At 43.0% G+C, this 16,924-nt stretch overlaps 1 gene segment (V, D, J or C); it reads right to left on the reverse strand.

The window, feature by feature from the left end:
• Nucleotides 1–12,619: 12,619 nt before the first annotated feature.
• Nucleotides 12,620–13,211, reverse strand: LOC140639523 (immunoglobulin heavy variable 3-23-like). The segment is given in 2 exon segments: nt 12,620–12,951; nt 13,054–13,211. Coding segments are annotated over 2 exon segments (378 nt in total).
• Between the last annotated feature and the right edge of the window lie 3,713 nt (nt 13,212–16,924).

Genomic DNA, 16,924 nt, shown 5'->3' on the forward strand with positions numbered 1-16,924 from the left:
GTGCCCCCCTCAGTGCCCATCACCCAGTTACCTCAACCCCCCACCCACCTCCCCTTCCACTACTCCTTGTTCATTTCCCACAGTTCGGTGTCTCTCATGTTTTGTCACCCTCACTGATATTTTCACTCATTTTCTCTCCTTTCCTTTTATTCCCTTTCACTAATATTTATTTTTTAAAAAGAGTTTATTTATTCATGAGAAACACAGAGAGGAGAGAGAGAGGCAGAGACACAGGCAGAGGGAGAAGCAGGCTCCATGCAGGGAGCCCGACATGGGACTCCATCCTGCGTCCCCAGCATCAGGCCCTGGGCTGAAGGTGGCGCTAAACCGCTGAGCCACCTGGGCTGCCCACTAATTTTTATTTTTAAATGAAAAGTATCGAAAGAGAAAAGAAGTTTTAAGGTTGGCTGAAATAAGTGATCAAAAATTAGTGCAAAAGACAATTTAAAACAAGGAATAATCTGTTGTTGTCCGTGCAGTATGTGCAGTGGCTGATGGAATTTTTTTTTACCATATTTTTTCTTAATTTAAATTCAATTTGCCAGCATATAGTGTAACACCCTGTGCTTATCACATCACATGTGGTAACCTGGTTCTCACATATCCGATGTGAGAACTGAGGATCTTCCAAATCCTCATGAGCCCCAGTCCTGCTCCACTGCAGTCTCTCTCATATCCTGCACATATGAGCTCATAGGGAGATTCCTACAATTATTTGAAAGGGGAAGAAATGGTATGAGCCTCATTCACAGATGGTTCTGCAGTTATTCAAGCACCACTTGAGGGTGGAACTCAGTAGACTATCATGATCTCCACATCCCAAAAGCAGCTTGTTTTATAGATGAGTGAAATTTCCTTCTGAAGACAGGGTTACAGCACTAACTAGGTAGCAATACTTTGTACAGTAGAGACCAAGCAGAGACCCATCAGGAAGAAGGTGTGGTCACCCTCTCAGGTAATGGGTTGTGACAAGCTGAAGGGTTGCTGAAATCAAAGAGTATATGTAATCATTAGATGAAGAAGGAAGGTCAATTAATAGTTTTTATTCTTGTTTGGTTACCGAAATGAGGATTGTAGCTGTCATACATATTTGATCCTTCTATTACTTCAGACCCTCTTTGTTATCAATCGCATGTGGGAGGAATAGTTAAGATAGCAGATGGGTATGGGACCCTGGGCTTGCCTCATTCCTGAGTACAGCTGGATATTTATCGAGTCATTCTGAGCTGATAAAAAACCAACTGGAGGACTCAGAGAACAAAAACTGCTAGTCTGCATGTAGAAAATCACCATGTTCTGGAACATAGGAGTTGTGGAGTGTTGTGTTGGGGAGATATAGCTGTAGGGATGGGTATGAGGCTGAGAGGAAGACAACTTCCTGAAGCTACCACAATGTAGGATAAGCATCAAAGAGGAAAATCATTCAGATTTCATTTCGTTCTATTAATTCATCATAGAAATCTACTCACTTGAGAATATGCCTGGTTAAAGGTGCTCAGGTGATAAAGCAGGCAGGAATCTAAAACAGTGTTTTTGAAGATATAACTGGATTGAACAAACATTGAAGACAGTCGAGAGTCCCTTACTGTAGAGATAAAATAAATAAACCCTTGTAGGCCCCAAATTAAAAATGCTATTACAGAAATGTTGTCCCAAATGCAGGAAAAAAGGAGGACGGATGAAAGAACAGCATATTGGGGAAATGGAAGATAACATGGTGGAAAATAATGACAGAACAGTAGAGGGAAACAAAGTAAGTGTTCCTAAATGTAGACATAGGGAACAGTGACTTATGAAACAATAACATTCCTTTTTTTTTATTTTTTTATTTTTTTTTATTGGTGTTCAATTTACTAACATACAGAATAATACCCAGTGCCCGTCACACATTCACTCCCACCCCCCGCCCTCCTCCCCTTCTACCACCCCTAGTTCGTTTCCCAGAGTTAGCAGTCTTTACGTTCTGTCTCCCTTTCTGATATTTCCCACACATTTCTTCTCCCTTCCCTTATTTTCCCTTTCACTATTATTTATATTCCCCAAATGAATGAGAACATATAATGTTTGTCCTTCTCCGACTGACTTACTTCACTCAGCATAATACCCTCCAGTTCCATCCACGTTGAAGCAAATGGTGGGTATTTGTCATTTCTAATAGCTGAGTAATATTCCATTGTATACATAAACCACATCTTCTTTATCCATTCATCTTTCGTTGGACACCGAGGCTCCTTCCACAGTTTGGCTATAGTGGCCATTGCTGCTAGAAACATCGGGGTGCAGGTGTCCCGGCGTTTCATTGCATTTGTATCTTTGGGGTAAATCCCCAACAGTGCAATTGCTGGGTCATAGGGCAGGTATATTTTTAACTGTTTGAGGAACCTCCACACAGTTTTCCAGAGTGGCTGCACCAGTTCACATTCCCACCAACAGTGTATGAGTGTTCCCTTTTCTCCGCATCCTCTCCAACATTTGTTGTTTCCTGCCTTGTTAATTTGCCCCATTCTCACTGGTGTGAGGTGGTATCTCATTGTAGTTTTGATTTGTATTTCCCTGATGGCAAGTGATGCAGAGCATTTTCTCATATGCATGTTGGCCATGTCTATGTCTTCCTCTGTGAGATTTCTGTTCATGTCTTTTGCCCATTTCATGATTGGATTGTTTGTTTCTTTGGTGTTGAGTTTAATAAGTTCTTCATAGATCTTGGAAACTAGCCCTTTATCTGATATGTCATTTGCAAATATCTTCTCCCATTCTGTAGGTTGTCTTTGAGTTTTGTTGACTGTATCCTTTGCTGTGCAAAAGCTTCTTATCTTGATGAAGTCCCAATAGTTCATTTTTGCTTTTGTTTCTTTTGCCTTTGTGGATGTATCTTGCAAGAAGTTACTATGGCCGAGTTCAAAAAGGGTGTTGCCTGTGTTCTTCTCTAGGATTTTGATGGAATCTTGTCTCACATTTAGATCTTTCATCCATTTTGAGTTTATCTTTGTGTATGGTGAAAGAGAGTGGTCTAGTTTCATTCTTCTGCATGTGGATGTCCAATTTTCCCAGCACCATTTATTGAAGAGACTGTCTTTCTTCCAATGGATAGTCTTTCCTCCTTTATCGAATATTAGTTGCCCATAAAGTTCAGGGTCCACTTCTGGATTCTCTATTCTGTTCCACTGATCTATGTGTCTGTTTTTGTGCCAGTACCACACTGTCTTGATGACCACAGCTTTGTAGTACAACCTGAAATCTGGCATTGTGATGCCCCCAGATATGGTTTTCTTTTTTAAAATTCCCCTGGCTATTCGGGGTCTTTTCTGATTCCACACAAATCTTAAAATAATTTGTTCTAACTCTCTGAAGAAAGTCCATGGTATTTTGATAGGGATTGCATTAAACGTGTATATTGCCCTGGGTAACATTGACATTTTCACAATATTAATTCTGCCAATCCATGAGCATGGAATATTTTTCCATCTCTTTGTGTCTTCCTCAATTTCTTTCAGAAGTGTTCTATAGTTTTGAGGGTATAGATCCTTTACATCTTTGGTTAGGTTTATTCCGAGGTATCTTATGCTTTTGGGTGCAATTGTGAATGGGATTGACTCCTTAATTTCTCTTTCTTCAGTCTCATTGTTAGTGTATAGAAATGCCACTGACTTCTGGGCATTGATTTTGTATCCTGCCATGCTACCGAATTGCTGTATGAGTTCTAGCAATCTTGGGGTGGAGACTTTTGGGTTTTCTATGTAGAGTATCATGTCATCGGCGAAGAGAGAGAGTTTGACTTCTTCTTTGCCAATTTGAATGCCTTTAATGTCTTTTTGTTTTCTGATTGCTGAGGCTAGGACTTCCAGTACTATGTTGAATAGCAGTGGTGAGAGTGGACATCCCTGTCTTGTTCCTGATCTTAGGGGAAAGGCTCCCAGTGCTTCCCCATTGAGAATGATATTTGCTGTGGGCTTTTCATAGATGGCTTTTAAGATGTCGAGGAATGTTCCCTCTATCCCTACACTCTGAAGAGTTTTAATCAGGAATGGATGCTGTATTTTGTCAAATGCTTTCTCTGCATCCAATGAGAGGATCATATGGTTCTTGGTTTTTCTCTTGCTGATATGATGAATCACATTGATTGTTTTACGGGTGTTGAACCAGCCTTGTGTCCCAGGGATAAATCCTACTTGGTCATGGTGAATAATTTTCTTAATGTACTGTTGGATCCTATTGGCCAGTATCTTGTTGAGAATTTTTGCATCCATGTTCATCAGGGATATTGGTCTGTAATTCTCCTTTTTGGCGGGGTCTTTGTCTGGCTTTGGAATTAAGGTGATGCTGGCTTCATAGAACGAATTTGGAAGTACTCCATCTCTTTCTATCTTTCCAAACAGCTTTAGGAGAATAGGTATGATTTCTTCTTTAAACGTTTGATAAAATTCTCCTGGGAAGCCATCTGGCCCTGGACTCTTGTGTCTTGGGAGGTTTTTGATGACTGCTTCAATTTCCTCCCTGGTTATTGGCCTGTTCAGGTTTTCTATTTCTTCCTGTTCCAGTTTTGGTAGTTTGTGGCTTTCCAGGAATGCGTCCATTTCTTCTAGATTGCCTAATTTATTGGCGTATAGCTGTTCATAATATGTTTTTAAAATCGTTTGTATTTCCTTGGTGTTGGTAGTGATCTCTCCTTTCTCATTCATGATTTTATTAATTTGAGTTTTCTCTCTCTTCTTTTTAATAAGGCTGGCTAATGGTTTATCTATCTTATTAATTCTTTCAAAGAACCAACTCCTGGTTCTGTTGATCTGTTCCACAGTTCTTCTGGTCTCGATTTCGTTGAGTTCTGCTCGAATCTTTATTAACTCCCTTATTCTCTTGGGTGTAGGATCTATTTGCTGTTTTTTCTCTAGCTCCTTTATGTGTAAGGTTAGCTTTTGTATTTGAGTTCTTTCCAGTTTTTGAATGGATGCTTGTATTGCGATGTATTTCCCCCTTAGGACTGCTTTTGCTGCATCCCAAAGATTTTGAACGGTTGTATCTTCATTCTCATTAGTTTCCATGAATGTTTTTAATTCTTCCTTAATTTCCTGGTTGACCCTTTTATCTTTTAGCAGGATGGTCCTTAACCTCCATGTGTTTGAGGTCCTTCCAAACTTCTTGTTGTGATTTACTTCTAATTTCAAGGCATTATGGTCCGAGAATATGCAGGGGACAATCCCAATCTTTTGGTATCGGTTCAGACCCGATTTGTGACCCAATATGTGGTCTATTCTGGAGAAAGTTCCATGTGCGCTTGAGAAGAATGTGTATTCAGTTGAGTTTGGATGTAAAGTTCTGTAGATATCTGTGAAATCCATCTGGTCCAGTGTATCATTTAAAGCTCTCGTTTCTTTGGAGATGTTGTGCTTAGAAGACCTATCGAGTATAGAAAGAGCTAGATTGAAGTCACCAAGTATAAGTGTATTATTATCTAAGTATTTCTTCACTTTGGTTAATAATTGATTTATATATTTGGCAGCTCCCACATTCGGAGCATATATATTGAGGATTGTTAAGTCCTCTTGTTGAATAGATCCTTTAAGTATGATATAGTGTCCCTCTTCATCTCTCACTACAGTCTTTGGGGTAAATTTTAGTTTATCTGATATAAGGATGGCTACCCCTGCTTTCTTTTGAGGACCATTCGAATGGTAAATGGTTCTCCAACCTTTTATTTTCAGGCTGTAGGTGTCCTTCTGTCTAAAATGAGTCTCTTGTAGACAGCAAATAGATGGGTCCTGCTTTTTTATCCAGTCTGAAACCCTGCGCCTTTTGATGGGGTCATTAAGCCCGTTCACATTCAGAGTTACTATTGAGAGATATGAGTTTAGTGTCATCATGATATCTATTCAGTCTTTGTTTTTGTGGACTGTTCCACTGAACTTCTTCTTAAAGGGGAATTTTAAGAGGCCCCCTTAAAATTTCTTGCAGAGCTGGTTTGAAGGTCACATATTCTTTTAGTTGCTGCCTGTCTTGGAAGCTCTTTATCTCTCCTTCCATTTTGAATGAGAGCCTTGCTGGATAAAGTATTCTTGGTTGCATGTTCTTCTCCTTTAGGACCCTGAATATATCCTGCCAGCCCTTTCTGGCCTGCCAGGTCTCTGTGGAGAGGTCTGCTGTTACCCTAATACTCCTCCCCATAAAAGTCAGGGATTTCTTGTCTCTTGCTGCTTTAAAGATCTTCTCCTTATCTTTGGAATTTGCAAGCTTCACAATTAAATGTCGAGGTGTTGAACGGTTTTTATTGATTTTAGGGGGGGATCTCTCTATTTCCTGGATCTGAATGCCTGTTTCCCTTCCCAGATTAGGAAAGTTTTCAGCTAGAATTTGTTCAAATACATATTCTGGCCCTCTGTCCCTTTCGGCGCCCTCGGGAACCCCAATTAAATGTAGGTTTTTCTTCCTCAGGCTGTCGTTTATTTCCCTTAATCTATCTTCATGGTCTTTTAATTGTTTGTCTCTTTTTTCCTCAGTTTCCCTCTTTGGTATCAACTTGTCTTCTAGGTCACTCACTCGTTCTTCCACCTCGTTAACCCTCGTCGTTAGGACTTCTAGTTTGGATTGCATCTCATTCAATTGATTTTTAATTTCTGCCTGATTAGCTCTAAATTCTGCAGTCATGAAGTCTCTTGAGTCCTTTATACTTTTTTCTAGAGCCACCAGTAGCTGTATAATAGTGCTTCTGAATTGGCTTTCTGACATTGAATTGTAATCCAGATTTTGTAACTCTGTGGGAGAGAGGACTGGTTCTGATTTTTTCTTTTGAGGTGAGGTTTTCCTTCTAGTCATTTTGCTCAGTGCAGAGTGGCCAAAAGCAAGTTGTATTGGGAAAAAGAGAAAAAGAGAGGAGAGAAAGAAGGAAACAAAAGAGAAAGAGAAAAAAAAAGGGAAGAAAAAGAAAAAAAAAACGAAAAAAAAAAAGAAGAAAAAGAGAAAGAAAAAGAAAGGAGAAAAAAAGGGGGTGGGGGAAGGAAACAAATCAAAAAGCAAAACAAAACAAAAACAAAAACAAAAACAAAAACAAACAAAAGAAGAACCACCGGGGAGTATCTTCTGATTCTGTGTTCTTTAAGTCCCTTGGCTTCTCCTGGAAGTTGTCCGTCTAGCTGGTGTTCTGGGGGAGGGGCCTCTTGTGCTGGTTTTCAGGTGTTAGCAGTTGGGGGAGCTGCTGTGCCCCTGCCTGGTGCAGGGCTCGGTGGGGGTTGTTTACCCCGTGAGGCCGCAGGAGGAACAGCCCCAGTGGCGGGGCAGCTCTGGAAACCTGGATTCAGCTCCGGCAGGAACTCCGTCTGCAGGGCCTGGAGGCTCCGGGCGGGGCCGCTGCTCTGCTCAGCTGGGGCAGGAGCGTCCTCGCTGTCCTGGGCCCTCCCGGCCTCTGCCTGTCCCGGGGGAGGCCGGATCCTGGGCTGTGTCCCGGCGCCCTGTGCTCCGGGGCCTGCGCTGTTGGATTCGCGCTCCCGGGCCGCGCAGCCCCCTCCGTGGAGCCGCCGCCCGAGCCCCTCCGAGCTGCTCCTGGAACCGCGCAGCCCCCTCCGCACGGAGCCTCTTCCTCTGCCCGAGCCCCTCCGAGCTGCTCCCGGGGCCGCGCAGCCCCCTCCGCGGAGCCGCCGCCCGAGCCCCTTCAGCTGCTCCGGGTCCCGCCGGGTCCCGCCGTGCGCGCTGCAGCCCTTAGGGAGCTCGGCGCACTCTCCTGGGCGCGCAGTTGCTGTTACTGTCCCAGGGAACCCGAGGGCATCCCCGCCCTCCCGGGTCCTGCTCCACCTCCCTGGAGCCCCTTTCCGCCCGGGAAGGTCGGTGCAGCTCCTGCTCCTCCGGGACGGGGCTCTCCTGTCCTGGGGACACTCGCCCCGGCCCCAGCCCAGCTCCTCGCGGGGCCCCTCCCCCTTGGAGGCCTTTGTTTCTTTATTTCTTTTTCCCCGTCTTCCTACCTTGATAGAAGCGCGAACTCTTCTCACTGTAGCATTCCAGCTGGTCTCTCTTTAAATCTCAGGCCGAATTCATAGATTTTCAGGATAATTTGAAGGTTTTCTAGGTAGTTTGGTGGAGACAGGTGATTTGGAGACCCTACTCTTCCGCCATCTTGCTCCTCCCCCCTCAACAATAACATTCCTATGATAGGAGGCCCAGAAAATGAAGAGTGAGAAATGGTGGCAGGTTTATTTGATGAAATAATTACTGAAAAGCCCTCTAATCAGGAAGGACAGAGACATCAACATCCAGGAAGCACAGATACTCTCATGAAATTCAACAAATTTGACCTTCTCCAAGGCATTTCATATTGAAACTCACAAAAATGCTCAGACAAAGAAAGAATCCTGAAAGCAGGAAGGGAACTGCTGTCCTGACCCTCACAGCCATCAGTCTAACAGCATCTGGACGGTGGTGCTCAGATTCAGGTCTCACAGGGTCAGCACATCCCCATCCTCTGGAACCACTGATAAAACATCATCCTTAAACTAATGCTCCACAATCTCCCAGACCCCTGCTCCCTGTGTAAAGGCTCTCCCTCCGTGTGTCCACTGGGTCTTGTTCACAGAGACCTAGGAGTGTCCACAGGTTCATCCTCTGGACAGGAGGAAGTGAGAAATCCATGCTTGACCCCATGGAAGGAATTTATCAGGGACTTATCACAACAAATGCAGCAGGAAAAACCCAATCATCAGTGATTTGGTTCATGTGTCACTAATGTCTTAGCCTGTGCCTCCTGGTGGAACATGATACATGGGCTGAGTGGATTAAACTACAGATATTCATTGCACACCTCTGGATTCTGGGAGGTCTGAGGTCCAGGTACAGGCAGATACAGTGTCTGGAGAGGGGTCTCATTCTAGCCACGTTATGGAAACTGCTGTATGGGGAGGAAGCCTAGACCCCGGAACCTGGGTACTCCATGGCCCCTCCTGCGGTTCTGTCCAAGTTCCCTGCTAAGTGCCTTTCTGTCCAGGATGAATCCGGTGCAGATTTTTGAGGCTCCTGCTTCTCCAGGACTGGGCTTTCCTGTCCTGGAGGCTTTCTCCACCTAGCTTTAGCCTACTTCCTCACAGGAGGCCCTCCCCCACTCAATTCTTTTTTATTTTTATTTTTTTAAATGTTATTTATGCATTCATGAGAGACACACACAGAGAGAGAGGGAGGCAGAGACACAGGAAGAAGGAGAAGCAGGCTCTATGCAGAGAGCCTGACGTGGGACTTGATCCCGGCTCTGTAGATATCTGTGGATATCTGTGAAATCCATCTGGTCCAGTGTATCATTTAAAGCTCTCGTTTCTTTGGAGATGTTGTGCTTACAAGACCTATCGAGAGTAGAAAGTGCTATATTGAAGTCACCAAGTATAAGTGTATTATTATCTAGGTATTTCTTCACTTTGGTTATTAATTGGTTTAAATATTTGGCAGCTCCCACATTCGGGGCATATATTTTCAGGATTGTTAAGTCCTCTTGTTGGATAGATCCTTTAAGTATGAGATAGTGTCCCTCTTCATCTCTCACTACAGTCTTCGGGGTAAAATTTAGTTTATCTGATATAAGAATGGCTACCCCTGCTTTCTTTTGAGGACCATTCGAATGGTAAATGGTTCTCCAACCTTTTATTTTCAGGCTGTAGGTGTCCTTCTGTCTAAAATGAGTCTCTTGTAGACAGCAAATAGATGGGTCCTGCTCTTTTATCCAGTCTGAAACCCTGCACCTTTAGATGGGGTCATTAAGCCCATTCACGTTCAGAGTTACTATTGACAGATATGAGTTTAGTGTCTTCATGATATCTATTCAGTCCTTGTTTTTGTGTTTTTGTGGATTGTTCCACTGAACTTCTTAAAGAAGAAGGGAATTATGAGTCCCCCTTAAAATTTCTTGCAGAGCTGGTTTGGAGGTCACATATTCTTTCAGTTCCTGCCTGTCTTGGAAACTCTTTATCTCTCCTTCCATTTTGAATGAGAGCCTTGCTGGATAAAGTATTCTTGGTTGCATGTTCTTCTCATTTAGGACCCTGAATATATCCTGCCAGCTCTTTTTGGCCTGCCAGGTCTCTGTGGAGAGGTCTGTTGTTACCCTAATACTCCTCCCCATAAAAGTCAGGGATTTCTTGTCTCTTGCTGCTTTAAGGATTTTCTCTTTATCTTTAGTATTTGCAAGCTTCACTATTAAATGTCGAGGTTTTGAAAGGTTTTTATTGATTTTAGGGGGGATCTCTCTATTTCCTGGATCTGAATGCCTGTTTCCCTTCCAAGATTATAAAAGTTTTCAGCTATGATTTGTTCAAATACATATTCTGGCCCTCTGTCCCTTTCGGCGCCCTCGGGATCATTAAACGTAGGTTTTTCTTCCTCAGGCTGTCGTTTATTTCCCTTATCTAACCTCATGGTCTTTTAATTGTCTGTCTCTTTTTTCCTCAGTTTCCCTCTTTGCCATCAACTTGTCTTCTATGTCACTCACTCATTCTTCCACCTCGTTAACCCTCATCATTAGGACTTCTAGTTTGGATTGCATCTCATTCAATTGATTTTTAATTTCTGCCTGATTGGATCTAAATTTTGCAGTCATGAAGTCTCTTGAGTCCTTTATGCTTTTTTCTAGAGCCACCAGTAGCTGTATGATAGTGCTTCTCAATGGGCTTTCTGACATTGAATAGTAATCCAGATTTTGTAACTGTATGGGAGAGAGGACTTTTTCTGATTCTTTCTTTTGAGGTGAGGTTTTCCTTCTAGTCATTTTGCTCAGTGAAGAATGGCCAAAAACAAGTTGTCTTGGGAAAAGGAGAAAAAGAGAGGAGAGAAAGAAGGAAAGGAAAGAGAAAAAGAAAAAAGAAAAAAGGAAGAAAAAAGAAAAAAAGAGAAGAAAAAGAGAAAGAAAAAGAAAGGAAAAATAGGGGTGGGGGAAGCAAAAAATCAAAAAGCTAAAAACAAAACAAAACAAAACAAAACACGGGGGAGTATCTTCTGATTCTGTATACTTTAAGCCCCTTGACTTCCCCTGGAACTTGTCCATCTAGCTGGTCTTCTGGTGGAGGGGCCTGTTGTGCTGATTTTCAGGTGTTAACACTTGGGGGGGCTGCTCAGCCCCTGCCTGGTGCAGGGCTCAGTGGGGGTTGTTTACCTCGTGAGGCCCCAGGAAGAACAATCCCAGTGGCTGCGGCAGCTCTGGAAACCTGGATTCAGCCCCCACAGGACTCTGAAGCACTCCATCTGCAGGGCCTGGAGGCTCCGGGGCAGGGCCGCTGATCTGTTCAGCTCGGGGCAGGAGCGTCCCTGCTGTCCTTGGCCCTCCCGGCCTCTGCCTGTCCCGGAGGGAGGTCGGATCCCGGGCTGTGTCCCGGCGCTGTGGGCTCCGGGGCCTGAGCTGTTGGATTCGGGGTCCCCGCCGTGCAGCCGCCTCCGTGGAGCCGCGGGCTGAGCCCCTCGGAGCTGCTCCAAGTCCCGCCGTGTGCGCTGCAGCCCTTAGGGAGCTTGGCCCACTCTCCTGTGCGTGCGCAGGTGTCTGTTAGTGTCCCTGGGAGCCCGAGGGCATCCCCGCCCTCCTGGGGTCCTGCTCTAACTCCCTGCGGGCGCCTTTCCACCCGGGAAGGTCGGTGCAGCTCCTTCTTCTCCAGGACGGGGCTCTCCTGTCCTGGGGACACTCACCCCGGCCTTAGCCTGGCTCCTCGTGGGGCTCCTCCCCCCTGGATGCCTTTGTTTCTTTATTTCTTTTTTCCCATCTTCCTACCTTGATATAAGCGCGAACTCTTCTCACTGTTGCATTCCAGGTGTTCTCTCTTTAATTCTCAGGCGGAATTCGTAGATTTTCAGGATGATTTGAAGGTTATCTAGGTAATTTGGTGGGGACATGTGATTTTGGGACCCTACTCTTCAGCCATCTTGCCCCTCCTCTCCCCTACTTCCCTCTTTTGAAGCAGTTGGGACACTGTCTCCACACAAGCCCCTCATAGAGCAGGACCCCTTCCCCACCACTGACTCACAACACACACCCTGAGCCAGTGTTCTTCCCTGTCACAATCCAAGCATTTATGTGATGAGAGGCCTGCCTGGCTCTCATCAGACATGAACGTGAAGGTGATAAAGGATTATACTCTTGTGATTGTGTGCATGTGTGTGTGTGTGACCTCTGAGTCCACTTCCCTACCATGTCATGCTGAGAATTTCTCTCACACCGAGGCCGTTATTAACATTTTTGTAGAATGTCTCTATTCCCTTCTGTTGATCGGAGATTCCTCTATACTGTGATGTGGAAGACAACATGTTAGCTTGGGGACCTGTGATCCACAGTGAGTGCCACTAGGACACATGAAAATGTTCAGATGACTTGAATGGAGTTATTGGTAATTGATTAATATTTTGGGTCTGGAAAAGTTAAGTACAAGTAAGTGTAAGTGCTATAGTTGAGTGGCTAAGTATCTAAGAAAGAGACTGAATAGTTAAACACATAATCAAGTGTTCAGAGAGACTCCCTGGGGAAACTGCTCCTTGGAGAGGAAGCCCAGACCATGACAGGAAACCTGCCCAGAACCTCCATCCGCACCTGCTCCTGGGCCTTGACGACAGAAGTGGTGAGGAGTGTGCACCCCCTAATGGTCTTAATCCCCTTCTGCAGGGAGGTTTGTGTCTGGGCTCACACTAAAGTTCCCTCATTGTGTCCCTTCCCACAGTAATACACGGCTGTGTCCTCGGCTCTCAGGCTGTTCATCTGCAGATACAGCGTGTTCTTGGCATTGTCTCTGGAGATGGTGAATCGGCCCTTCACAGCGTCTGCGTAGTATGTGCTACTTCCACCACTGTTAATGTATCCGACCCACTGCAGCCCCTTCCCTGGAGCCTGGTGGACCCAGCTCATGTAGTAGCTACTGAAGGTGAATCCAGAGGCCACACAGGAGAGTCTCAGAGACCCCCCAGGCTTCACCAGGTCTCCCCCAGACTCCACCAGCTGCACCTCACCCTGGACACCTGCAGACACAAGACATCCTGGTCAGGAAACTGTCCCACATCCCCTGTTTCTCTCACTCACCTCCACTCATGTACTCAAGGTCTCTGTTCTCCATGAATTACCTTTTAAAATAGTGAGAAGGAAAACCAAGCCAAGCACAGACTCCATGGTGGTTTTTCTGTGTTGTGTTGTGAGCCCTGAATGGTGTCACCTGGGGATCCTGGGACTGGGGCTGCTCTCCCAGCTGCAGGTTCAGGGCTGGTCTGGTTTAATCAGTGGAATGAGAGCCTTATTTGCATGTCCTTTGACTATATAGTCAGCTCCAGACTTAGAATTCAATTCTTTACAAGTTATATACAAGCATTACTTCCTAACCCTAGATGACTTTCTTTTGGTGGCACAGTGGATTTATGATGTTCTAATTCATCAGCATATTTATCTTTGCCTTTCTGTGCCTTTTATTTTTTATTTATTTATTTTTTTTTAATTTTTTATTTATTTAGGATAGTCACACAGAGAAAGAGAGAGAGGCAGAGACAGGCAGAGGGAGAAGCAGGCTCCATGCACTGGGAGCCCGACGTGGGATTCGATCCCGGGTCTCCAGGATCGCGCCCTGGGCCAAAGGCAGACGCTAAACCGCTGCGCCACCCAGGGATCCCCTTTCTGTGCCTTTTAAAAAGTTTTTATTGGGCAGCCCAGAGCGTGATCCTGGAGATCTGGGATTGAGTCCCACGTTGGGCTCTCTGCATGGAGCCTACTTCTTCCTCTGCCTGTGTCTCTGCCTCTCTCTCTCCTGCTCTGTATCTCTCATGAGTAAATAAAATAAAATCTTAAAAAATACAATAAATGTTTTTATTAATATAGGTCACTTTTAAAGAGTATTTTTCTCCTTAATAAAATTTAATCATAAATATTTATTTTTGATACCAGTTTAAAGGGAATTGTTTTGTAAATTTTATACAGAAAATTTGTTAGTGTGTAGAAATTAGCTTTTTTGTCTATGTTGATTTTATATCCTGAATTTTCTGTGAGCTCATTAATTACTTGTGTTTTTGCAATGATTTTCCTCTTTGTGTATACGCAAACAAATCATTTAACTTCTTGTTGACTGATTTTAATATCTTTTATTATTGCTTAATTTGTATGGTAGTTTTCGGCATGAATGTTTTCCCTCTTTTCCGTCAGATTCTTTGTTCTAATATTTTGTTTGATATATAGCATATCTAGGAGAGCAAATGAATATCGTTTTGCATGCGGAGCTCCCTAATATATGGTGTGATGCAGGATCTCTGGACAGGACAGCAAGTCTGTTCACAACTTCTGCCCAATTCTCATTGTAGATTTGAATTTGAGCCTTTAATCTGATAAGACATTTCCAAATATCTTCTCCCATTCTGTAGGTTGCCTTTTAATTACTTTGAGTGATTCCTTTGCTGTGAAAATGCTCTTTCCTTGATGAAGTCCCCATAGTTCATTTTCCTTTTCTTTCCCTTGCCTCTGGAGACACGTCTGGAAATGGTTGCAGCCGAGGTAGAAAAGGTGCTGCCTGTGTTCCCCTGAGGATTCTGATGGTTTCCTGACTCACATTTAGATCCTTCATCAACTTTGAGTCCATTGTTGTGAATGATGTCAGAAAAGTGTCCCCTTTCATTCTTCTGCATGTGGGCCTCCAGTATTCCCAATGCCATTTGTTGAAGACACTTTATTTTTTTTCCATTGGATATTCTTTCCTTATTTGTCAAGACTTTTTGACCACAGAGTTCAGGGTCCATTTCTAGGCTCTCAAACTTTTCTATTTATCTATATGTCTGTATTTGTGCTGGTACCATACTCTCCTGATTATCACAATGTAGTAATTTATCTTGACAAGCAGAATCAGGATATCTCTAGCTTTGCTTTACTTTTTCAGGATTGCTCTCGCTATTTGAGGTCTTTGTGGGTCCTTAAAATTTTTCAGATTATTTGCTCCCACTCTGTGAAAAATGCTGGTGATATTTTTATACAGATGGCTTTGAGTGTGTAACTGGCTCTTGATAGCACAGATATTTTATCAATACTTATTCTTCTAATCTATAAGAATAAATATTTTCTGTCTACTTGTGTATTCCTTACTGTCTTTCATAAGTTTTCTGGAATGTTTAGACTATACGTCCATCCTTCTTTGGTTAGGATTTTTTTATTACCTGATGATTTCTGGTGCACTTATAAATTGCATCCAGTCCTTGATTTTCTTTTTTCTGTTTCATTTGCACTGTATAGAAAATCCACTGACTTCCTTGTATTGATTTTACATACTCCAATTTTGCTGTATTCTAGTATCAGTTCTAGCAATTTTTTGAAAGGAATTTTTGGGATTTGAACTTTAAGTATCTTGTGTGTGAAGAGTGAACATTTGATTGTTTCTTTGCTGATTTGGATGACTGTTACTTCTCTTTGTTGTCTGATTGTTGAGGCTAGGGCTTCTAGCACGATGGTGAAGAATAGTGGTGAAGGTGGACATCCTTGTCCTGTTCCTGATCTTAGGGGAAAAGCTCTCAACTTTTCCCTGTTTAGGATGACATTCTCCATGTGTCTGTGTAGATGTCTTTTATGATGTTGAGTATGTCCCCCTATCTCTACACAGCAAGAGGTTTTTTTTTTTTTTATCAAGAAAGTATAATCTCTTTTGACAAAGCTTTTTGGGCTTCAGTTGAGAGGATAAAATGGTCCTTATCCATTCTTTTATTATTGACTCAAATCCCATCATTTGATTTGCAGTTGCTGAACCACCCTTACATAAATTTACATAACATAAATTAGTTCCATTTGGTCATGGTGAATTATCCTTTTAATGTACTGTTGGATCCTGTTGGTTAGGATCTTGGTGAGAATTTTGCATCCATATACATCAAGGATATTAATATATAATTCTCCTTTTAAGTTTGATATTTGTCTGCTTTTGAAGTCAAGGTAATGCTGCCCACAGAAAATGAGTTTGGAAGTTTCCTTTAATTTCTATTTTTTGGAATATTTTCAGGATACGTATTAATTCTATTCCAATGCTTGTTACATTCCCATGGGCAGCCATGTGTCTCTGGACTTTTGATTGTTAGAAGACTTTTAAATATGTTTGATTTTCATTTACTGGTTTTGGTTCTGTACAGCTTTTAAATTCATTCCTGTTTCAGATTGGGTTGTTTCTACATTTATAGGAAGACATCAATTTCTTCCAATTGCTGAATTTGTTGGCATATTATTGCTCATAATCCCTCTCTTTAATAATTTATTTTTCAATTATTTATTCAATATTTTATTTAAGTTCAATTTGCCAACATATAGTAACACCAAGTGTTCATCTCATCACATGCCCTCCTTAATGCCCGGCACCTAGGCACCATGTCCCACCACTCACCTCCCCTTCTGCAACCTTTCGTATGAGTCCCAGAGATAGGAGTCTCTCATGGTTTGCCTTCCTCTCCAAATTATCCCCACTCAGTTTTCCTCATTCCCTATGATCCCTTTCACTATTTCTTATATTCCACGTATGAGTGAAACCATGATGATTGTCCTTCCCCGATTGGCTCATTTCACTTGGCATAATACCATTTAGTTCCATACATGTTGGTGGAAATGGTAGCTATTCATCCTTTCTGATGACTGAGAAATATCCCTTTGTATATATAAACCCTTTGTATGTATATCAATTCATCTTTCTTTCTTTTTTTAATAAATTTATTTTTTATTGGTGTTCAATTTGCCAACATACAGAATAATACCCAGTGCTCATCCCATCAAGTGCCCCCCTCAGTGCCCACCCGCCAGTCACCCCCACCCCCTGCCCTCCTCCCCTTCGACCACCCCTAGTTCTTTTCCCAGAGTTAGGAAACTTCCATGTTCCATCTCCCTTTCTGATATTTCCTACCCATTTCTTCTCCCTTCCCCTCTATTCCCTTTCACTATTATTTATATTCCCCAAATGAATGAGAACATATAATGTTTGTCCTTCTCTGATTG

Source organism: Canis lupus, chromosome 9 (assembly GCF_048164855.1).
Source record: "Canis lupus baileyi chromosome 9, mCanLup2.hap1, whole genome shotgun sequence".
NCBI classification, from domain to species: domain Eukaryota; kingdom Metazoa; phylum Chordata; class Mammalia; order Carnivora; family Canidae; genus Canis; species Canis lupus.